Source organism: Sorex araneus, chromosome 4, assembly GCF_027595985.1.
Source record: "Sorex araneus isolate mSorAra2 chromosome 4, mSorAra2.pri, whole genome shotgun sequence".
NCBI classification, from domain to species: Eukaryota; Metazoa; Chordata; class Mammalia; order Eulipotyphla; family Soricidae; genus Sorex; species Sorex araneus.
In genome coordinates this window covers 26115051-26140214 of record NC_073305.1, presented here as the reverse complement: position 1 = coordinate 26140214, position 25164 = coordinate 26115051, and the positions used below count along the sequence as shown (strand labels likewise).

The window sequence follows — 25164 nt, the reverse complement described above, 5'->3', positions numbered from 1 at the left end:
GTTTGAATATCGGTCTCTGTCCATGCTGATATTCCTGTTTTTATGAAGCCCTATAATGTAGGGCCGCCCTGGTGCTTCGGAGGTGAGCTCAGGGTGACGTGGTTCCAGGCATGTAGCTGCAAGTATATTAATTTCTTAAATAATAATGAGCAAAAAATTGTAAGTCAGAAGGAGCATAGCTCAACTTCATTGCCTTGAGTGGCAGACCAATGTTTACCGCATACTTCGGACAGTCTTAGAAATAACTGTAACAAGTTCCTCAGAGATGCAAAATTGATAGGAACAGTCCTCCAAAACTCTGTTACCACTTGTTCTGATACTTTCAGGAATCAATCCCCCAATTTATTCCAAGATGCATGGAACCCAAGTTATTCCAAGATGCACACACAAACACAGACACTTGCATGCACACTTCCTAAGCAATCAGAGTTTACATTAGTTCTTTAAATGATAAAGAAATCAGAACCCTAAATAGAGTTTCTTTTACTGTTTACCCACTTTTGAAACCATGTGATTCAATATTCATTTTGTGTCTTCAAGATAATAAATAATGGGTGTTACTGGCATACCCTCAGCCCAGATGAGATCCGGAGCAGCCATGCACGACATGGCCATCCCCTCTGCTCCTTAAGGACTATGATCCAGGAGGTCTACTAACCCATTTTGGCACCCAGAGACTTATAGAAATGCATCTAAACTGTAAGCTGAGCTACGACTACAAGCCGCCTGGGGAGGGGGGAGGATTCTCTCTCTCCCAATGCTTTCTTTCTACGGGGATGATAGCGGTGACTGGAGCAGCAGTGCCCACGTGGCGTCTGCCATCTTCTAAGACTCACAACCCAGAGGTACTTGCTTATCGTGATGTGGCACGCAAGAGATCATGGGATGGGGGTGTTACTGGCACGCTCTTGGCCCAGATGAGATCCGGAGCAGCCGCTCATGACATGGCCGGCCCCTCTGCTCCTTAAAGACTATGATCCAGGAGGTCTACTAACCCATTTTGGCACCCAAAGACTTATAGAAATGCATCTAGACTGTGAGATGAGCTAAAACAACAGAAATCAAAAACCACCGCGTGAGCTCCTATAATCTTCATTCTCAGCAATGGAAAACAAACTATCAAATGAAGCCTTTTCAGCAGGTTTGATTGTTGGGGGAAAATTCCAAATAATAATAATCAGTTCTCTGTTGAAATATTGAATGTATCCAAAGTACAGAGAGAATAAAGTGAAGATCATTGGCCACTCAGGTGCAGGGGGGCGATGGGAGGGGAGTATATTGGGGTTCTTGGGGGGGAAACAGGTGCACTGGTGAAGAGATGGGGTTTGATCTTTATATGACTGAGACTTAAACCTGAAACCTTTGTAACTTTTGTCAAGGTGATTCAACAAAATAAAAATTTTTAAAAAGATAATAAATAATAATTTCCTGAGTTGAAAACAAAGTGTCTTGGGTCTTGAGGAGTGTCCATTGGGTATACATGATCCATAGATTCATTTGATACATCTGGGACTGGCCATAGAATGAGAAACTATTTTATGCAAATGTGGGATGATAATTTCAGGTCTCTATTTTCTCTAAATTCTTATTCTCCTTTTTGGTACTGGAGTTACAAATCGTTTTGCCTCTGGTTTGATTTATCTGGATCAGACCCAGTAAACTTGATTAATAAATTGTACTACTTTGGGAAGCCAGGATAATGAGAACTCTGAAAATGGAGGAAGTCATCTTAAGTGTTTTAATCACTCATAGTTAATATTTGTACCCAAGGACACAAATGATAATCAACCCTGCCTCCCCAGAAAGTTGCTTTCTCCAAGATCACTCTCTCCATCTCTAGTCGGAAATCGGCTCATGAATCACATTGAGCACACCACCCAGGGGGGCTCTTAGCTAAAAAGGAAATATTTTCTCATCATAATTTGAAGGCATGAGAAGCTCTGAGAATCATAGTCCTTAGTACAACTTTGTGGCCTATAGCTATCTTGGGAGCCTCTGGATCCTCAAAGAAACTGCTACTGATAGAGTTTTCATGATTTATATGAAATCAGGGTATGCTGTTCTGTTTTTCCCAAGATTGGAAAAAAAACTTATCAGGATAAAGAGTTGCTGTCCTGTGAAGATACAGAAATGAGAATATGGGGGTTATTAATGCTAATTTTCCATTCTTCATTTTAAACACCTGAAAATAAGTGAGGTCATCTCCAGGAATCTTCCAGTCTTGACATCCTAGGAGATTGTCTATCTCTAGAAATTTGAAGTTAACTAATCAGAATTTTCCATTCTCTAACTGTGCCAGATAAATGAGTGAACTCATTGTATGAGTTGAAAGTCTCGAGCCAATAAGGCTACCCACATCCTACATTGCCTTATGCTTATTGATGTCAGAGCAAGAACTATTGTGAATAATCAGAGAGGGATGTAAAAAAAGAACAACATGTACCTGGCAGGATATGTATATTAGTGTGTTACAATTTGCCAAAGTGTTCTTGAAAGTTAATTATGTTACATAACTTTTTATCACTTTCTTAAAAATGCTCCGGTTGGGTTGGCATACTTTACAATTTGCCTTGCTTCACAGATAAGCAAGCACATAGTTAATAATTAGACCAAAATTTCCAGTTATTTCTAAAAGCCAGAGGTGGAATTAAGAGAATAATGCCAAAGGACAAGGTTGAGCAAAGACTATTGTTTAAACATTTCCTAATGAATCTCCATCAGATAATAAAATAATAACTTTCAAAACCTTATAAAACTAACAAGTAGTTTTTCATGTATATAAGCATCTGAAAGGGGTTAAAAATGATGTATCAGGCATATCAGATCTTTACTGCATGGTCATCAGCCCTAGTATGTGGTTTATATTTGTGGCATCATGAATTTTTGGACCGAGATGGAAATTTTCTGACAAGGTGATCTGAATTTCTTTCATCCTGGTCACAAATGGGCACTTAGCCTGCTATTTATTTAGAAATATATTTTTCTTCACCAGTAGCTTATACACTACAACTTACGGTCATCTAACTTAAATGTTCTGTTTTTTTTAAAAAAAAGACTCAAAATTATGACATTATTAACTGAAAATCTTCATATAGAATATGGGCAAGGGATCAATTTCTCACTCAGGTTGTACTTCTTAATTCCATGTCTAGAAAATTATAAACTGTGGGAATTTAACGCTGTCTTTTCTGAGCAGAATTATGTCTATCTTCTAATGCTTTCCCAAATTGTTCTTTCATAGAGACTTTCACTTGACTAATGAAATCGTATACTAGGAAAATAAACTCTTACTAGCAAGAATATAAAGGTTTCTTGGGAAGAAGAAACCTGGAATAGATTTACAGTATTTATAAAAATTTTAAATTTTAGATACTCATAAAACACATTTAAAAATAAGGGTTATTTCAACAAAGGCTGATTTCCTATTTATGTTTGTTGAACAAAATGGGAAGGTGTATTTGTTTTAGGCGTCTGTGATAGTACTCAAAGTTACATATTACAACATTGTCCTCCAGAGGGCGTTCAATCTTCAGCAGTCCTCTAATTTCCTAGGAAGTGTTCAAATCCTCTTGGAAGCAGTCTTGTGAACTAGGATGCAGTTCTAGACCTTACATATTTTAGCGAGGCTAAGGTAGTCACAAAAAGAAAATACAGGGCCTGAGGTGTGTGTTGCAGGGTGTAGTCAGGCCTTATTTCTCTGCAGGATTTGAAGTGATGGACCCCCATGGTCATGACAATAACCTTTCAAGAGATTACTGATTGGGATGAGACTAAAAGGCTTTTGTAAGGACCGAAATCTGATTGTCAGCTGCCCAGTGATAACCTAATATTTGTTTGAGAAGACTATATATGTCAGAATGGTAAAAGAAGCTTCCTTAATTCCCTATTCATTCCCTACAAAACCACCAGAATCAGATCATCAGCAACTCTCTAGGTCTGGGGTAACAGTAACTGTGTAATGAAGTCAATGACTTGTGAAAGAAGTACAGTGGCTGAGTGGTCAATAGGCTCTAAAGCTGAGCATAAGCATCTACTATATTTATAAGCTCTAGGGTTTTGAATTAAACGCCTATGTTTCTGTTCCTTCACTCATAAAAGCCTATCATGTAAGGTAGCAGTGAACATTAAGACAACCCAAAGAAAATAGTGAATACAGAGTCATTGTTCCATAAATATTATTATAATTATTGTTTCTTAGTCTGAAATTGAGGTGACTATGGTATATGTAGCTCCAGTCTTACCTCTCATGTTTCTCATACATGAGAACTCCACAGAACTCCACTTCATGCCTAATCCTCACCTACATGTCCATCCCTTCGCTCTTGCTATGTTCCTTCCTTACCTCATCATCAGATGCAATCCCATCCAGGTTCCAAGGACTATGTGCAGTGATAGTTAAAAATAATAATAATTAAAGACACTAAAATTCCCTATTCCAAGAGTCAAATGTGTTTTCCTATTTCTGAACATAAGCAAGACACAATCTCTTGATACACAAAGAGGTGCCCACATTTGTCAAAACTTATAGATGTGTACACTTAACATGGATGTATTTTTTAGCATCAACTTTGATCAACCAAACCATTGTGTAATTACACTCTGTACTAGGAAGACTCCAATCACTGAGGCAGGAATACTTGGTTCAAAGTCAAATTCTGATACTTCTGGTCTACAGGTTATTTGGCCTCTTGCTCCTGCAATTTCCTCCTAAAATAAATGGGACAGTTGTCACAGTCTTCTCTTGTAAGGAAGGTTTGAAACATAAGTATAAAAATGACCTCACATAGTTCACATACAGTTGCTGCTACAGACTTATTAGAACCTTCCTTTTTATCACTGTTTCTGTTTGTCATGCATTCCTGTCCACCAGAAGGTAATATTGCAGACAAGATAGGCAATGTCTTTGTTCCTATCATTTTTTAGTTGTAATCAAGCACTAAATATTTTAGACAACATATGTTAGGTAGAAAACAACAGACACATCCCAATTTAAGACATTGCAAGATGCTACACTGTGCAGGAGAACCTGAGCATGCCATACATAGTATTTTAAACTCTGACAGATACTTGACTCGGTCAATATTTCTATTATTGTTCCCCAGTGTAGAGTAGGGATAAATAACACATCTTTCATTATAATAGTTCTTTAGGTTCACCAGTGTTGTCAGTTTTCCTTTAAATCAAGTGAAATGACTATCCTGTTTTCTTGACCAATAAGTCACTCTGTTTTCCATGGTTCAAAGTTAAGCTTTTATTTGGTTTTAAATTAAAAAAATAAATTTCATTATTAAATAGTGAGATGGTTCTAACTAATGTTCAGAGAGTAGCTTTACTCAGGAACCACTAGGGGTACAGTCAAGGGGTAGATCACCTAAACTAAAATGATTTGTTATGTTGTCATGTTTGTTAAAAGTTCAACAGTGGCATGATTCAAAAGAAACTGCGATACAAAGTTGTAAATGTTTACAATGGATGGGAGAAGTAAACCCCTTATTTTCTACTGCAATTGCAAAACAAATTTCTTTCTCGATGCCAGTCAATTTGGACACTATACCACAGTGCTAATGTCATCAGGTTCATCCGCTTTCTTTTGCCTGCTCGGCAGGGATTTCAAGTATTCAAGGTGTCTCCGGGCATCCTCCTGATTTTGCCTCACGTAATACACCACATATGAGATGACCATCGTGAACCAGCCGAACATGGTGACCAGCATGGCATAGTCAGTAGTTTTCTTAGGAAGATTACAAAGGTCAGCATCATTGGCAGCATTGAGGAATGGTCTCCCAGCATGTTCATCCAACACTGAAGTCTTACAGATCACATTGTGGGCTGTCTCGTGATTGGATGCCATGCTTCTTAGAACTTGCTGGAGAGTACAGTCGCAGTGCCAGGGATTGTTGGCAATTCTGGCTCGTGCCTTCAGATTATTGAAGGCATTTTTGTGCACACTTTGAATCCGGTTGTCAGACAAGTCCAGAGTCTGCAAAGTTTCAGCAACACCCTTGAAGGCATGCTCGTCAATAAACTCAATGCCGTTTTTGGACAGGTTGAGAACTCTTAGTTGATGGAGGTCCTTAAAAATCTCATTTGGGATAGAAGTAATCTGATTGGAGTCCAGATACAATAAGACTGTTTCAGGAGGAAGATCTCTAGGTATTTCCTTGAGATTTGCATTGCTACAGGTGACATTTAAACCCCCAGAGGAAGAACAAAGACAACCCTTGGGACACATACTGGCAGAATGAAAGCACAGTATCATAAGAACAAAACTTTGTAGGAGGAGACACATGGAGAGGGAACGGGTTAACCACAGGTCTACCAGATTCATGCTGGAATGTCATAATCACAAGCCCATTCCTCATTTACTCCAACAAGCAAGCATGGCAACCGTTTCAGCTCTGTCCACACTGTTGATTTTCTTCTTGCACGGTTTCGAAGGCTGTGACTAACATGTGTGTCTCTTCATTATTCCTGTTCTTGCTTGGCTACCTAAAAGAAAGGGAAACAGACGCAATTAGCTCTTTTGCAGAGGACAGTATGTTGCAATTAAAAGTGCACTCAATGTCTGGCATTCTATAAGAGCTAAATGATTGGTTGTGTAGGTAATTTCCATCAACCCTACTGGGAATTATCTGCGTAATGGGAATCTCTTGTTTAAATCCCAGGTGCCAGAAAGAAGACTGTCAGTAAGTGACAACATTTCCGAATCATGCCGCCTTGTTTCCAGTTGTGTAAAATTTGAGTCCTCCAGTCGAGATTTCTCTTGTTTCTACTAGATTTCTTCACATCCTGAGCCCCATCAAAATTCTATAATGATAAAAATTATTTATGCCTCTTCCCTTTCCCTGGGTGCATTTAACCCCACAACTGGACAATAACAACAAATAATACTGATTTATGGTTAATGGCCATAGACTGGAAAATTCGCCATAGCTTTTGAATGAAAGTCCAATATAGAATATTTTCTCTAAAGTTTATTCTATTAGGAAATGAGTAAGAGCATTCTAGTCTTCATCAAAAAAAAAAGAAAGAAAGAAAGAAAGAAAGAAAGAAAGAAAGAAAGAAAGAAAGAAAGAAAGAAAGAAAGAAAGAAAAGAAAATGTTACTAGAGACCAGAAATCTACAAAGAGTTACCTTTCTTGTGACCTTTGCAATTTCATTGCATGCTACCTGGGAGTGTATCTTTAGTTCAATTTCCAAAAGGTTCTGCTTTTTTTATTCATCATAACTCCTCTCTAACAGATATTTAAATATGGCATATACATTCAAGTTATTTTATGAGTAAAGAAATACTATACAACTTTCCTAATAGCCTAGTTTTTATTTCATATATATCACATATATATAATATATTGTATAATGGTGATATATTATACTACATGAACTATACTTATATGGTACATTTATAGTAATAGTATGATAAATATGTTATATTATCATAGTTACAAATTATGTTAATAGCCATAGTATATGCATATATAATTGTCTGTAAGCATAGATCGTAAAAATATTCAATAAATTATGTAAAATATGCCATGTAAATAATAAAATATAAAAATTTGTAGTGCTCAAGGTCTCCAAATTGAAAAAGCTAAGTGAAATAGCTATGAGCTATTAAGCTATGAGATGAGAATATAAACTAGGTATCAAAACCCTCTTTATTAAAGAGAAGGCAAGCACCTCTGGGACTATTTCATGGAGGAGGGGCATGGAGAGATTATGTGATTTGTCCAAGGTCATAAAGTTTTTAGAAGACAAAAAGGAGGCTCAAGCTAAAGGCTTTGTTCTGACTCATTAATCTTGCAACTCTTTCCATGACCTCCAGAGCTCTCCCAATTCCATCTGCTCTCTGAGGACAGTCAGGATCCAGGGAGCATTGCCTGTTGTGATTTTAATCCTGATCTGTCATAGTCCATTCCCAATTGAAGACTTCATGGAGCTCTACTGAGGGGCCTCTCTGAATTATGAAGAGTCTCGTCCTGTTTCAGATGATTCCCTACCAAGTCTGAGAAACATGGAAAACATCATTCCTCTTGCAGCAATGCAATAAACGACTTTCTGCAAACTTATCATCTCTAAAGATCCCAGATGGATAAATACAGAGGAAAATGACTCCAAATGTTACCAAACTCACAGAAGAGAAGATTAATGTGAGCTGAAAACATAATGAACTGAGTTGTTAATCATGGGAAAAATGAGATTAGCAACAGTAAAATGGAGTGGATATGCTTTTGGAATCCTGAGTCTCTTAAATGCCAGAGAATACTAAAGAAGAATCCCTAGACTTACTAAGCCATTTATCAACAGCTCATTTTATTTACAGTAAAAATTTCTCTCCATTATGTGTTTTCCTTCAAAACTATCTTGTGTGACATTTGGTACTATAGTAAATTTTCTAGATGGGAGAGAAAAAAAATAAAGGAGGGGACTCAGAGAGGAAGGGAGAAGAACCAGCCAGGCAAAGGATGCAATGCAGAGAACATGATTAGGATACAGAAGAGAGCAATGAATCTGAATAGGAAGAAAAGAAGCCTAGTTTATCAAGTAATTCCATCAACTGAGCATGTGTCAACAGTCCAAGACCTGCTGAAAGGAGAGAAGTGTTCTCTGGAGCACTGAGTTTGAGATGCTGATTTGGGGTAAGGTGCTGATTTGAAAGAGGAAAAAGGTTGAAAACCACTGCTCTCGAGATAATCCACACCATCCCCAAGGTTTGGGGGTTGGAGAGATAGTACAGGGGTTAGGGCACTTGCCTTGCATAGGATGATCCTGGTTTAATCTCTGACACCACTTAGAGTCCCTTGAGAATGACCAGGAGAGATGCCCAAGCACAGAGCCAGGAAAAGCTTCTGGGCATTGCCTGTTGTACTCCAAATCCCTCACACTTCCCAAAAATGAGTATTTGAAAATAAGTGTTCTGTAGTTTAGACCAAATGCTCCACAGGGGCAGGAACTTATTTTTACCTCGTGTAGGTTTAATAGAAAACAATTTGGAAGTGGAAAAACTCTACTGGGATTTATGCCAACTTGAATCCTTTATAGTGTTTCTGAGAAACTCATCGAACCACTCTAAACCATACTTTCCTTCCCTTTGCATGATATTGTAAGAGTACTTAACTACAGGTTTCACTTGATACGTATTTGATGTGAAATTATGAGTTAATTCACAGTAAGCATTTCTGTTTGGTGCTCAGGGAACCACTCCTGATAGTGCTCAGGATACCATATGTCATAGTGCTAGGCATCAAACTCTGGTTGGCCACATGCAAGGCAAGTTCATAGATCTCTTCAGCCCATATATGAAACATTTAGTACTGCTCTGTAGATAGTAATATTGAAATACTTGTTACTAATTATTACTATTACTATTATAGATGCATCCTCCACTTCTAAAATATTGCTTGGCATATAGAAAGACTCAAATAAATGTTTTATGAATGAACCAACAACATATTGAAGATTCTAGCTGTGCTTTTACTTTGCTGTGGAATATACTTCCTTCCCTATGTTTTTTCTTCTTTAATTAGCTATTATTTTCATTTACTGGGGGCGAGTAGGCCACAATCAATGGTGCTCAGGGATCAATCCTGGCAGGCTGGGGAGACAAAATGGGTTTCCAGGGATCGAACAGCTCACAAGTCAGCTGTGAGAAAGGCAAATGCCTGACTTACTGTACTATCACTCCAGACCCCGCTAATTATTTTTAACATAAACATCATCCCCTTATGGGGAATGGAGTGATAATACATAGCTGAGCTATTGAATATCCATGAGGGCAATAAATAAATAAGTAAATAAATAAATAAAAGTCTAACGATGTCAAGGTCACCTTCAATAGGTATGATGGGAGAAAATCTCTTCTGCTTCCAACAAGTTTCTATTTCCCAAATGAATTACCTGATTGACAATGCCATAAGTTATTGGTTAAGTCAATAATGGATCTTGGAAAGGAAGATATGGGAAGATATGCCTCTGAGGGGAAACCGTGAACTTATTTTTTTGTTTTACTTCAGTGATTATCCAGCAGAGCACAGATATAAAGCTATTAAGGAATCTGGGAAACAAACACTCTTATTTGCTCCACTTCCATCATATCTCTCAGAAATCCAAAGGTTGCATAGAAAAAACGGGCCAGGGTCATGTGGATGATTATACCAATAGCCACAGTAGCACACTGTCTCTCCTAGTAAAAAGGAGCAAGATCAACTAAGTGTACGGGGCAAATAAGTCAGCATTTCCTCTACCTCCTAACTTACCGTCAGCAACTCACAAGTCACTAGACCATTCCAGTCTCATCAGCCCCAATTCTTTTCAAGTATGTCCAGATCAATCAGGAAGCTTTAGTATTTCTGAATAGGGTGTGCAAGTATAAGCTATGCACCACAAAATGCCCCTCTCCCACAACCCAAAAGGAGACTTTGAACCCTCTACTTAGGTTTTGTTCACATTTTTCAATCACAAATGTTCTAGAGCTATAGTAATTAATGATGGGATTGGGTGGCAACCATCAAATACTGTGTCCAAAAGAAAAGAAGTGTATTTAGTACACTGCTTGAGAAGATAATTCTTTATGCTGATTAACAACTCTTTTTCGCTTCCTGTTTCTTTCTTCTCATCATTAAAGAATACTCTGGGATATTTGGAGCTTCAAACCCATAAACTTTCATTAACTCTTCTGTAATAATGGAGCACACCAATTTGGAAAAAAATACCAGACACACTAATTTCCTCCAATTATATTCCCAATTATGCTATCAAACAAAAGGATTTGATTAAAAAGCAAAGAAAATAAAATAACATAGGAAGACCTTTGCAATTAAAGCAATAATATTCAAATCAATGGGGAAATGTATAAAGTTACAGATTCAGGATGAAAACTTCTATGTAGCAAAGCCTAAGGTCATACACAAAGTGAAAGGACAGATAATAAAATAAAGAGATAATTTATTTAAATGCAAGAAGTCATCACAGAAGAACAATAAAACAACGAAAATGGACAGAAAAACTATCTAAATGTCAAGCAAATCATATGGAAAACTTTGGACCTCACTGACAGTTAAAAAATTCAAATTAAAGTACTACTTTAAAGTATTTTTTTGGTTAAAATTAGAAAGATTATCAAATGTCAAGAAAGTATCAAGAACAGGTCATTTTAAACCATTTTTTAAAGGGGATAAATTAGAACACTTTTATGTGAGTAATTTCAGAATATTTATTAAAATTTTGACATTTTGTACCAACTTAGTTTATTTCTACTGATTCAAAGATGACCAAAGATGACCCACAAAGAGAACATGATAAAAGAAATTCTTATTTAAAAACCCCTATTTATCAAAAATAATTTAGAGGTTATAAATATGAAAGTATAGGTAATTGCATATTTACATCACTTCTGAAAGTCATGAAACTCAGGAGTGAATTAGTCTAAGAAGTACAAGTGAAGGTTTTGGAAAGAAAAGATTTACAGTTGTATTTTATACCCTGCTGTCTAGTTTTAACTTCTTAATTGTATAGATATTATATTTTGTTTGTTTTAAAATACAGATTTAAAAAAATCATGCATCAAATGGAACAGGGATTAGATAAAAAACAATCTACACATAATACCTCAAAATCATTTGAGTATATGAAAGAATTATGCATTGTTGGACAACAAGGGAAGACAAATGAGAAGATAACATTTTAAATGGAAGATGTTGCAATGGAATAAACTAAATATACAAATAGATAGTGATTGGAATATATACATGTGCATATATTATATATATATGAACTCTAACTTACAACCTCCAGCAACCAGACCCCAAAGTCAAATCAGTCAGCCTTGATCAATAACTGCCAAATTCCCCGACTGTTGTCCCGGTGTTCAACTTTGACAAACCAGGGAAATGGAATTAGTCCACATAACCAATCAAGGAAAATGAATGCTCTGTTTCTAATTAAGCTGGCTCTAGTCTCCTCATGTTAGAAATATCCAGGACATATCTGAGGCCTTTTACTTTCCCACTATTGACTTTTCATACTTCCCTGTCTGCACTGAAATCTCTGCCAAATCCAAGTGATTGTACTGATTTCCTGGCTATCGAGAGCTCAGAAACTAGGACCTTATTTGTGCTCACTTTAAAAGTTCTTGTTGGGGCCGGAGTGATAGCACAGCGGGTAGGGCGTTTGCCTTGCACGTGGCCGACCCGGGTTCGATCCCGGGCATCCCATATGGTCCCCCAAGCACCGCCAGGAGTAATTCCTGAGCATCGCTGGGTGTGACCCAAAAAGAAAAAAAAAAAAGTTCTTGTTAAACTCCACAAACAAAAGTTGTTTTTTCAAACCAGTCTTTCTAAAGTTATCTTTTTAACCTATTACAGAAATTATGAACTGATTTTTTTGCTTTTTGCTTTTTAGGTCACACCTGGCAATGCACAGGGGTCGTTCCTGGCTCTGCACTCAGGAATTACCCCTGGTGGTGCTCAGGGGACCTATGGGATGCTGGGAATCGAACCCGGGTCAGCCGCATGCAAGGCAAATGCCCTACCCAGTGTGCTATCACTCCAGCTCCTGAACTGATTTATTTACTCAGTTTTGATTTTTACATATTTGTTAAGCTTTGCATAAGTCATTATTCGATGTAATTCCTGACCCTAAAATCAGATTTAAAAAAGTTGAAATCTAAATAATTTCAGTGGGTAAATTGTAAGAGTGGGTAATTTTCTCTACTGCTTTTCTTTAATATCATGTTTACAGAAAAAAACTCCTTAACTGACATCTTAAATACAGAGCCTTGCCGTGAATTTCTTTCTATATTTTTACTTATTACTTATCATTAGAATATTCCATCAGGACTGAAAACTATATACACTATATAGTTTGTAAAATCATGTTGGCTCTCCTGCCCCATCAATCACCTAATTTTTGCACAGCAAACCACTTTCTGAGTTACTGAAAAGTTTTCATTTTCATTCCCTTTTGTACATCTCACTTTCTTTACATTTCTACTGCTATTTCCCTGTTCAAAGACCAACTTTCTCATTCTGAAAGTAAACCAAAGTGCCCTACCTCCCAAACCAGGCCATCTCTCCATTCTCCTCCTATGCCTGGTGAAAGTAATACTCTGAGCTATCATTCAGCTATTCAAAAAGCATCCAGCAACCACCTGTTGCTGTTGTTTGCAACGATCTCTCTTCTCATTCTACCATACTTCATGGCATAGATATGAAAATTAAAAGTTGAGGAATAGAGATCATGTATCATATAAGACAGCTGATGATGAACAACAATTAAGACAACAAACAGGATATTTATCAGAAATTATCCCAACTGAAGACCTGAACAGTTTGGAGTAGGTTTTCTGGTTTTTAAATGTGACTATGAAGATCTAGCACATATGACCCAATAAACAGCCACAATCATTTCGTAATACTATGAATGAAAAACAAACAAATAAAGGAGGGAAAATGAGAAACCTTAAACAATAAGCTTTCTACGCAATTGGTTAGAATTGAGAACCCAAAGACAAACCCCCAGATATTTGGTCAACTAATTTTTGTCAAAGTAGCAGAGTATATGATGTGGAATAGTTTCTTCAACAAATGGTGTTGGTAAAAGAGGTAAACGCATGCAAAATGATAAAAATAACAAAGCTGGATTCATATCTTACACTTTACACAAAAGAAAATTCAAAGAAATAAAAATTAAAAGTAATAACCACGAGACTAGATCAGAATCTATAAATCACATTGAGGGAAACTATCAGCAGAAAGTTCCAAGATCTAGACCTCAGATTTACTTTCTATGACATGATTCCATTGGCAAAAACAAACAAATGGGGCTACATCAAATTTAAAAGTTTCTGGGGCCGTGAAGATAATACAGCAGATGAGGCATTTGCTATGTTTGCAGCCTACCCGGATTTGATCACTAGCACCCCACATGATCTCTGCAGCCTGGCAGGAGTAATCCCTGAGCTCAGAGCAAGGAGCAAGCCCTGAGCACCGCTGGGTGTGATCCAAAAACCAGGAACAAAAACAAAAAGGAAGTTTTTTTGCTGCAAAAAATATTAAAAATTTTAATACCTAAAAATATTAAATTTAGTTTTATTGAATAAGAGGAAATGTTTGCACTTCTTAACACATCAAATAACGAATTAATATTAACAATTTAGAAAATATCCACAAAGATCACTCCCACCCCACCCCCAAAGGTCCCATAAGTCCTATTAAAAAAAACAGGGAGAGAAAATGAATAGACACTGCTCTGAGGAAGACAGATGGATGCCCGTTCTGTTTATTTAAAAAAGTATTCATCATCACTGAGTACTAGGGAAATTCAAATCAAGATGACAATGAAATATCATCTCACATTAAAGTGAGAATGGCACGTATCAAAAAAATTGGAAGCAACCTATGTTTGGATATGGCAATAAAGGAACCATCATTCACTGACGTTGGGATTGTTGTCTGGTTCAACCCCTATATAAAATAGCATGAGTTTGTATGACTGAAACGTAAGTCAAACTTACAAACTTACGTTTGTACCTCACGGTGATTCAGTTAAAAATCACTGTCACTGTCATCCCGTTGCTCATCGATTTGTTCGAGCAGGCACCAGTAAGGTCTCTCATTGAGAGACTTATTGTTACTTTTTTTGGCATATTGAATATGCCAAGGGTAGCTTGCCAGGCGGGAGCGATTTCTTCGTAGCTTGCCGGTTTCTCCAAGAGGGGCGGAGGAATCGAACAGGAACACGGGTTGGCCGAGTGAAAGGCCAACGCCCTATCACTGTGCTATTGCTCCAGCCCCATTTAAAAAATTTTAAAAAAAGGAAAAGAAAAAAGTAACAAAACAGGAAAAAAAATAACTCAAATACAACGGAAATTTTATAAGATTAACAGCAGATCTATCAAATGAGATTTACAGGCCAGAAGAGAATGGTGGGATGTAGTAAAAAGCTGAGTAAAGTAAAAACCTAACCAAGAATACTTTACCAGATAGATTATCATTTAGATTTTAAGTAATGATACAAATTTCATGGACAAATATTAGCTTAGGAACTTCATAACCATGAAGCCAGTTTTGCAATAGCATTAAAGTAGCTTCTTAAGGACCTTTTAAGCAAAATAAACTTCACAAACTCTGTGTAACTGAATAAAAGCAAATAGAAAAAAATCAGCATAAGTGTTTCTCAAAAGATTATAATGGAGTGTCCATATAACCCAGTAATGCTATTTATAGAAATCTGCTCCCAAGATATAAAAACATTCACTCAAAAGGAAATATGCAGATAACTGTTCACTGCAACACTACATTAGCTAGGTTATGGAATCAAACTTTGTCCAACAAAAGATAAGTGCATAATGAAGATGTGATATACATACATAATAGAATATTATATGGCTGTAAGAAATGAAATCATGCAATTTACTGCAACTTGATAGAACTGGAGAATAGCATGTTACATGAATTAAGTTAGAAGAAGAAGGGCAAATACTGGAAGATTTCAGTTGTCTGTGGTATGCAGATAACATGATAAAATATTGCAAGATATCAAGGTGGACAAATTCTTGGCCCTATAAAAAGGACAGAGAAAGAGGAAAGTGGAGAGGATTTGAGTGAGGAGAAATGTGTAGGATGTGTGTGTGAGTGCACATGTATGTGTATATCTGTGTATACACACATACATATATATGACACATATATGTACATAAATGTAATGGGAAATGTAATTCTCTGGGAAAAAAATAAATCACTAGTTGGAAAATCTTTGGGTCCTGTCTCACTGAGTTATAAAATTTTGTTGCCAGACTAGAGGAACTGAATAAAGGAACAAAAAAAATTAAGGGCACATTAAATTTGGGGAGAGCGGCGAATTGGTATGCAGGGTCAGAGTTATGGAAACCATATTGGAGGTGCATGAAAGACTAAAGCACTAGGCCTGTCTCATTCTACATCCCAGGAAGTTTCAGTGCAACAAATCCAGTTTTTTGAATAACTTAGTAGAAGGGTGGGATGGGGTATGGCAGAAAAGAGAAAGCTACCAACCGTACTTATTTCTCTCTCTCTCTCTCTCTCTCTCTCTCTCTTTTGCTTTTTGGGTCACACCCAGCGATGCACAGGGGTTATTCCTGGCTCATGCACTCAGGAGTTACTCCTGGCGGTGCTAGGGGGACCATATGGTATGCTGGGAATCAAACCTGGGGTGGCCACGTGCAAGGCAAACGCCTGCTGTGCTATTGCTCCAGTCCCACCTGTTTCTCTTTCTTTTGAAATGAAACAAAGAGGAAGAAAATGAATAGTGAGATATTAGGTAAAATTCAGATTCTGGTTAATCTAATAGATTAGGCATTTAAATTATCATTAAATTTTGTACCTTGTTTTAAATTGAGTGTATGACTTAAAGCATAAATAAGACATCTATTATATAAGAAAAAGATTTTAATACAGGGATAACTCTGGGTGATATTTTGATTTAGGGACCAGACAAGAATCACCTGCATAGAATAGAGAAAGAAGAATATTGGAGGAAAAAAGTAAGGTTTCATTTTATTCTGGATTCACATATATTACCTTACTATAATCCGGAAAGAGAAATCATGATTTTTGTATAGATTAAAGAACTGTGGCATTGAGATCATGTACACTGCTCACTACTATGCTTACTATTAAGGAGCATGTTAACTTTCTTCTCTCCTTCCCTGTTAATGAGTAGAAACAGAATTAAACCAAAATATGAAGGTAATCAAGAGGGAAAAAAATTTGGTTATGTGCACCTGAAGGCTCATACATAGACTAATAGAACCTTTTATTTGGTCATTTCAGGGAAGTTATATAATCTCTAGTAAAGAAGAAATTATTTAGGAGGGAAAAACTGAAAAAAAAACTGCAAGGGACTGGAGAGAGTAGAGTGCCTTACTCAGACAGTTGCCTAGCACATGGCAGACCCGGGTTTGGTCTTCTGCACCCCATATGGTCTTCCAAGCCCATCCAAGAGTGATTCCTGAGCAGAGGGCCAGGAGTAAATCTTGAATACCACTGGGTGTGACCATAAAAATCTAAACAAAAAATTGCAATTTAGGCAAAATTTATTTTTTTGTGATTTAATCAAATTATTCATTGAAAATAGAGCTTGCAGAGCCAGAGAGCTAGTACATTGGGCAAGGCACTTGCCTTGCATGCAGTTGACCTGGGTTTGATCCTTGGTACCACATAAGTTTTTTGGAGCAATGTCAGGAGTGATCCCTCAACACAGAGCCAGGAGTAATTCCTGAGTGCAGCCAGGTGTGGCACAAAAAATAAGATAATAGAGCTTGCAAGTTATGAATTGAGGTGAAATGACATTAAGGCTCTCTATTTTTATGACTACCACAGATATAAGCTTTTTCAGTGAGATAATTAGGAACACAAGGAAACAAAAAATGATCACTTTTGATCTGCTATTTTTTTCTCAATTCAAAATAATCATCTTCCACATCGGCACAATCCACCACACTCAGTTGTTGATCTCAGCACTGTGTGAAGTTGTCAGAGGCAAGATCTGAACATAAGGCTTTTGACTTCTAGACAATGTGTGGTTACATATGGCACCACAAATTTCTTTACAGATAAACTAGAGTATTATTTTTCTTCTCAACTGATCCCACTAAGAATAGGATTCATGCTATATAGGTTTTACATTGGAAAATATTATTTAATTCTCAAAAAAAAAATGCTGACAAGCAAGAGGTAGGAAGAGTTGAAGTATGTGTCTAAGGTCAAAGCTCAAAAAGTTGAGAACATTTGTGAACCATTGGACATAGATATAAAGTACATCATGGGTGTGCTCTCTTTATCTCTCATCAATATTTCAGATAGAAATGATAGTATTTCAGATAATCAACAGTTCTGTTTACATATTAAAAGAATTCATTGAATGGAATATATTCAAAGTCACACAACTGGTGAGTAGGACAGATCCCAATATTCTTACAGAACAAATTTCATTCAACACATTATTCTTCTCACCTTCCCTTTTGTTGTTGTTGCAGTGTTGGGAATATCACACACACAACTTGGTTGTGAAGCTCTCTTGCAGTGCTTTCACACAAGTTCATCAGAGCTCAGAACTTTTATCAACAACCTTTGTATCTTTTGATGAATATCTTTGATATGGTGAACTGAAAATGCAGCTGCTGAGTTTCAAAGACCAAAACAGTCTCTGCTGATAGCTTAACAAAAAATTTGTGAAAGTCAATATGGAGAGGGAAAACACTTTTTTCCCCAGCAAGAATCTCTTAAAGGCCACTTGGATAAGAAACCTTTCATCAAAATGACATGAAATCCATTTGTTCCAGAACTGTCAGTTCAGTGCTTGCTTTTTCTCTTTTGAAACCTATTTCACAAAATAAATCTTTAAGTAAAACCCTTAATTTATTGGGAAATAAACCATTCTTGTAAACACCATGTCTCCATCCTACATATCCAATACTGATAGATTTCCAGGGTGAATGTAAAAAGTTCTTCTTGTCCATGAACCCGCTGGATGAACAAAAGCTTTATTTTAATTCAACACCTGTCTCTCTGGGGTGCTCAACCCAGAATAAAGGTAAGACTGTTTTTGTTAACATCTGTATTTATTATTTGACATGCTGCAAGTTTATAGAAAAAATGAGTGGGAAGCCATCCATCTCAGTTCCCTTCTACTTATCGATTGTTATTTCCTAGCAAAAACCAATGTTATATACCAGCATTTACAGCAGTGGGAGTTTTACAAACTCCTCACACATAATCTTTGAACACTTAGGCTCCCAAAAATTCACTAGGACCCAGAGGCAACTTGAGAGCTACTCTGAAAAAGCAGGAACTTCATATTGACCCATTTGCATTTCTGGACAGAAGAATGACTAGTACCAGTAAAAACTTATTCTGCTTAACCTCATCCATTGATTGGGTGGTAAAAGCACAAGTTTATATCCAAAATCAAGCTCCAGATACAGGATTCAAACCCCAACTTCAGAGTTATAAATTCCAAGACTTGAATAAAATCACAGTTACATGATTCATTCCCAATGGTCCGTGATCAATCATAATGACCTACTTTAAGGATATATGCTATAAAGACATACAAATGACCTTGTAAAGAGGCAGAGGAATAGCTGACACAGAATAGGAGACCAATGTAGCAAGAGATCTTGAGACCAATAGGATGTGGCCCAGGCAAGAAATGTCAGCAGCCACCAGAGGTGGAAGCAGCAAGAAATAATTCTCCCCTATTGTCTTTGGAGGAAATGAGATCCTGATGACAAATTACTTTTGATCTAATGAAGCTGACTCAAATTTCTATCTTCCAAAATTGTAAATGAACAGATTTATGTCACGAAGTTGTGGTAGCTTGTTATAATAAACAAAGGCAACAAATAAAATGAAAGAAATATCTATGAGATACCATCCCATATCACAGAGACTGGCACTCAGCAGAGGAGAACAACTGGTGGTGAGCCTTGTGGGGGGTGGGGGGGAAGCATTCATTGTCGGGAATGTCAACTGATCCAGCCTTTTTGGAAGTCAGTACAGTCATTACTCAAAGAACTAGCAATTGAGTTTCCATATAAACCAGTAATCCCACTCCTTGGAATATACCCTAAGGGTCCAAAAGCACAATCCAAAAAAGACATCTGCATCCCTATGTTCCTTCGAGCACTATTCACAGTAGCCAAAATCTGGAAACAACGCAACTGCCCAAGAACAGATGAATGGACAAAGAAATCATGGTACATATACATAATAAAATACTGCTCAGCAGTAATAAAAGATAATATCATGCAATTTGCTGCAACATGGTTAGATCGGGGAAGAATCATGTGGAGTGAAGTTATTCAGAGGGAAAGGAACAGACACCACATAATCTCTCATATGTGGAATAAAACAAAATGCAAGGGAATAACAAACGCCAAAAGGCAATGGAATCAAAGATCATGAGGAGTATTCTTCAGTGGAAAACCTGTCACTGGATTGAGGTGGCTGGGGGGGGTGGGGGGCGTGGAATGTCTGGTGGTTAGGATACACAAGGGTAGGGATAAATTAGGTAAGGGAACACTAAGACAATGGTGGAGGGGAAAGTGCATGCTGAGGCAGGCCAGTGGACAGGAGGCAAGCTGAAGACAGGTGGATGGAAGCAGACACTGGTGAAGGAACTGATATGGGACACTGTGTGCCTGAAACAATAATGAATAACTTTGTAACTCTGTAATCTAAAACAAAAAAAAAATTAAATAGAAAGAAAATTAAAAAGAATTCAGTTTCTTTTCCTTCAGTGTTTGCTGCACTGAAGTACCTGGTTTAGCTGAGTTTCCTGACAATCAAAGGAAGATAAAAATGTCAAAATTAAAAGTGACATTAATAAGGGCTGGAGCGATAGCACAGCGGGTAGGGCATTTGCCTTGCATGCGGCTGACCCAGGTTTGAGTCCCAGCATCACATATGGTCCCTCGAGCACTGCCAGGAATAACCCCTGTACATTGCCGGGTGTGACCCAAAAGGAAAAAACAAAACAAAACAAAAATGACATTAATAAAATAAAACATAATTATTTCCAGAAAGTGATCAACTTTTGAAATTTTTACCTTTAGAAACATGATAAGGGGCTATCATAACTGCAAATAGACAATTTCACTGCTGATGCTGCTGATGCATATATAGTGCTCTTACTTTCAGGCATATGACAAAGTCTTCATGAATAATTCTCTAAGTCACAAAAAGCTAAATAATAAACTAGGGAGGTATTTACTAGAGGCATTTGGCAAAAGAAGGGTATGATAAAAAATATTCCGTATGGCTGATGGTGAACATATTATTTAGAACACGGTAATCCAAGTAAATTATGCAAACCCATCAACTTTTACAATAAAAATGAGAGAGAGACAGAGATAGAGGGAGACAGATAGAGACATAGGGATAGAGAGAGAGATAGAGAGATAGAGAGAGAGAGAGAGAGAGAGAGAGAGAGAGAGAGAGCAGATGCCAAAGAGGTGGGGATGGCGTGGGGAGGGAAATCTGGGACATTGGTGGTAGAAAATGTACACAGTGAAGGATGGGTGTTGAAACATTATATAAGTGAAACCCAATCAATGACAACTTTGTAACTATGTATCTCACTATGATTCAATTAAAAATAAATAAAAATTAAAAAATTAAATACAATAAAAAATCAGTGTTGAAAACAATTGTCTTGGAATGACAGGATCAAATAAGTTGTCCCAAATGAAACATGACATGTGCTCATCTTGTTTATCTTTAAGAATTAGAGAGAGCCTCGTCAAAGTTTCTACAAGATACCAGGATATTAAAAGAATAAATCAATTCTTGACAGATGAAAACAGCCTTTTGTTCAGGATTCGCAGCCTTCCTAGATAATCAACATTATTGTCATCACTAGACTATAAACTGATTAATTTTATAAGTATTACTTTATAGTATAAACATGCTTATAATTTAAAAAGATAATCCACAATTGAAATACCCAACAAATCAAATATCTTGATTTTCTGAGTGTGATAAAGTAATGTATGAGTACATATCATTTTATAATTATCATTTTAGTACAGACAACAATTTTCTTCATTTTTAAAATTCTAAAGTACTACCTTCTTAATCATTTTAATAACTGGCTAATGTCCCAGTGAATGGAATTACATATTCAATTTATTTAAAAAACCTCTGTCATATATTCTCATCTCTCATTGTTGTTATCATAAAAAATGTGGACTTAAGGTGAATAATTGAGTCAATACATTTGGGAATTACTTTCATAAGATAAATGTTTAGATTTGTTATTAATGAGAACAAAGGAATTTCAATTTGTCTCCTGAATTTTGTTCATGATCTACCACATGAATGGGGCCACTGTCTAATCTGATAGCACTGCACTGTAGCACTGTCGTCCCGTTGTTCATTGATTTGCTTGAGTGGGCACCAGTAACATCTCCATTGTGAGACTTGTTGTTACTATTTTTGGCATATCAAGTATGCCACGGTTAGCATGCCAGGCTCTGCCGTGCAGTCAGGATACTCTCAGAATGCTTCCCAGGCTCTCCGAGAGGGTGGAGGAATCAAACCCGGGTCTGATAGATGATTGAGTTGGTTTTATCTGTCCCATTTGTACTGAATCCGTATGTAGTTGAGAAACAATTATATTAAATTATTCCATGGTAAAAGAAATCAGTTCAGAGAGATTCTCAGCCTCTTCTGCTTTAGCCATTGTGGTAGCTATTATAGGTTTTGGTTAAAGAACCACCCAGTGTTACATGGGATCGGTCCTTTGATTTCTTGGGCACACAAAAGCAGACCATAAACATGAATATTATTCTTTTTTTGTCCGTGGGGACACACTTGGTGTTGCTCAGAGGACTGTATGCAGTGCTAGAATTCCAAGTAGGGTCACAGCCACATCAGTGTCACAGGCTAGGCAAGCACTATAACCTTTGTACTATCTTGCTAGTCACAGAGCATTATCATTTTGGGTAACAAATTGTATTGAGGGGGAAAAAACTATTTGTAGTTCCTATACTCTTCTATTCTTTGTTATACATTAAAATCATAACTGTGAAAAATGCATGCATCACTGAATCTCTACTGAGGTGCTATTTATTATAGAAAAACAATAGGAATAACAAAAATAGACCAGGAAGTAAATTAAAAAAAAAACAACTAGAAGGACATCACTCCTTAGCCTATAGTTTTAGAGATCAGCATTTGCGTTAATGTTCAGAAATATCCTGGGTTTTAGGGCAGTCACGGGTCTTGTGACATGGGTTTTAGGAAAATATGTACCATTAGAAATCTATTGGCTATGAAATGTGCGGACTCTGCTGTAACAGCTGGTGAAGGCCTATATAAGATCTCCTTTGAAGAAGCTCGGGACCTTGCCTCACACATGGGACCTGTGTGTCGCTGTGTGCATATGCATGACCCTGGCTAGCCAGTTTAATAAACTACCCACTTGCTAATTGAAAAAAAAAGCTAGAATAAACCTAAAATTATCTTCAAAAATAATTTAACAAATAAATTTGGTAGTCACAAACAAATAATGTACATTAATGTACAAATAAGTACAAATTATGAAGCAATTTATAAATACTAGTGCCAAATATATCGTGAAAAGCTATATATGTATAAATCTCATCTGTATAAACAAAGCAGAAGGGTCTATGTACACACATCCTTGTATACTCAAAAAGTTAGGAAAGGACAACAACAAAACAGGCAGTAGTCTTTCCTCTAAGTAATAGTTCTAGTGCAGATGGTAGAGAGGATAATTTTTATTTTGGGTGATGGGAGTGGGTGAACTCCACTGATGCTCAGAAAGCTGTGAGATGCTGGGGATCAAACCCTGAGTTGCTGCATACTAAGAATTTGCTTCAGCTCTTTGAACTATCTCCCTAGCTCCTATTTTTGTTATGTGTCATTGCAATGGTACTCAGGACTTACTCCTGGTTCTGCACTTAGGGACCACTCCTGACAAGGCCTGGGAGACTCTATGTGTGCCAGAGATTGAACCGGTTTGGCCGCGTGTAAGGGAAGCATCCTATCTACTGTACTATCACTCTGCCTCCCAACAGTCCTACCTTTTATTTGAGACCATTTTATACTACTCCACGTTTTACTATGAATATGATGATAATTATAACCAGGTAATGAGGGGATTGGCCCCCTGGTAGTGACAGCCTATTTTCTATAAGAAATGACAGATTACCAAAATCTGAGAGACTTGGAGTCTCTTCTGATTAACTGAGTCACCTAGGCAATCACTTAATCTTTCTCAATCTTAGAAAACAGTACCAAAAACAACATAGGTCTAGAGGCCAGAAGTTAGACAAGACCAGTTTCAATTCTCAGTTCTGGTACCAGCTGAGGGAAGAGGCTTAAGTATTCTGAGTCTGTTTCCTCAAGCATAAATAAAAATAGAATCTATTTCTTTGGTTTCTCATATGATTTTGAGCACCCATGTCATATGTCATAGTAGAAGCTTACCAAATACTATTGATTCTGAACATACCTTTGAAGAAATCAGAACCAAAAGCAGCCTTTTCAAGGATTCTATGGAATAGATGTCTGAGAATTCCATCAAATAGATAATCTACAGACACATGAAGTTGAGAAGCACTGTCTTTGAGAGTCATAATGGTTACCAGTCTGTTAAATGTTCTGAAACCCAATCTTCAGTAGGAATGTACCACAGGGGAGAGAAGGGGAGCATTAAGGTGAGAGGGTGACACTGGGACAATGAGAGAGGAAGTGGACATTCTAGGGGTAGGTGTGGGGAAAGACTGCGTAGATTTTGTATCAAAACCTATCACTAACAGTATTTTAACTATCACTAACTGTAGCACTGTAGCAGTGTCATCCCCTTGTTCATGGATTTGCTCAAGCGGGCACCAGTAACATCTCCATTGGGAGACTTGCTGTTACTGTTTAGGGGATATCATTAACAAGGTATCTAAAATAAAATTTTAAAAAAGACTCTCCTAACCCCCAAGTAATAAAATTTTCTTTAAAAAAGTTTTAATACATTACCACAAAATTTGCTCAAAACTTAAAACTTTAGCTTAAAACTTCCCAGGCATACTTGATATCTACAAAAAATCTTCCCATGTTTTATTACTTTTATAGAATAATAATCCACAAAATACAATACTTACTAAATTTGGTTCTAATTAAACAACATTTACTACTACAACTACTATTGTCACATTCTTACTTTTCTTACTTTTCCCCTATATTTGTAAGGATATAAAGCCATAAGATTTGCAAATGAGAATTCTATTAGCACTTGATCCTTGGCAAGCTGTATATAACATCATTATAATAAAATAATGCCAACTCTCCTAATAAAGACCCTCATAATTATAGAGATGATTCGAATCTGATGGGCCCCCTGTTCCGCTTAGGTCAGCTCATCCTATTTTGGCAAATCCGTCACATTCCCAAAGATGGCCAGGTCTCTCCTTTCCAGCTTTAGAATCTAGGTTACTGTCAAGTGTCAGAGGCCAGTGCTCTGGAAGAGGGAAGTAATCTGTTTATAGATGTATATTTTAGTCTTTGTAGATTTTGCTTTTATCTCAGGCATTTTTTAATTGGAAATACAAAAATGTCAAAGTCCAGGGAAATAAATGTATTCATTCTAATGCTTCATATACATGAA

At 37.0% G+C, this 25164-nt stretch overlaps 1 protein-coding gene across 4 annotated transcripts in view; it reads right to left on the bottom strand.

The window, feature by feature from the left end:
* Positions 1-5226: 5226 nt before the first annotated feature.
* LRRC3B (leucine rich repeat containing 3B) overlaps positions 5227-25164 on the bottom strand; it is a 103041-nt gene continuing 83103 nt past the window's right edge. For all 4 annotated transcript variants that reach the window (XM_055136543.1, XM_055136544.1, XM_055136542.1 and 1 more), the window contains one exon: positions 5227-6489. In XM_055136543.1, the coding sequence (XP_054992518.1) occupies positions 5549-6328 (780 nt within the window). In that variant the 5' untranslated portion in view covers positions 6329-6489 and the 3' untranslated portion in view covers positions 5227-5548. The remainder of the gene's footprint in view (positions 6490-25164) is intronic.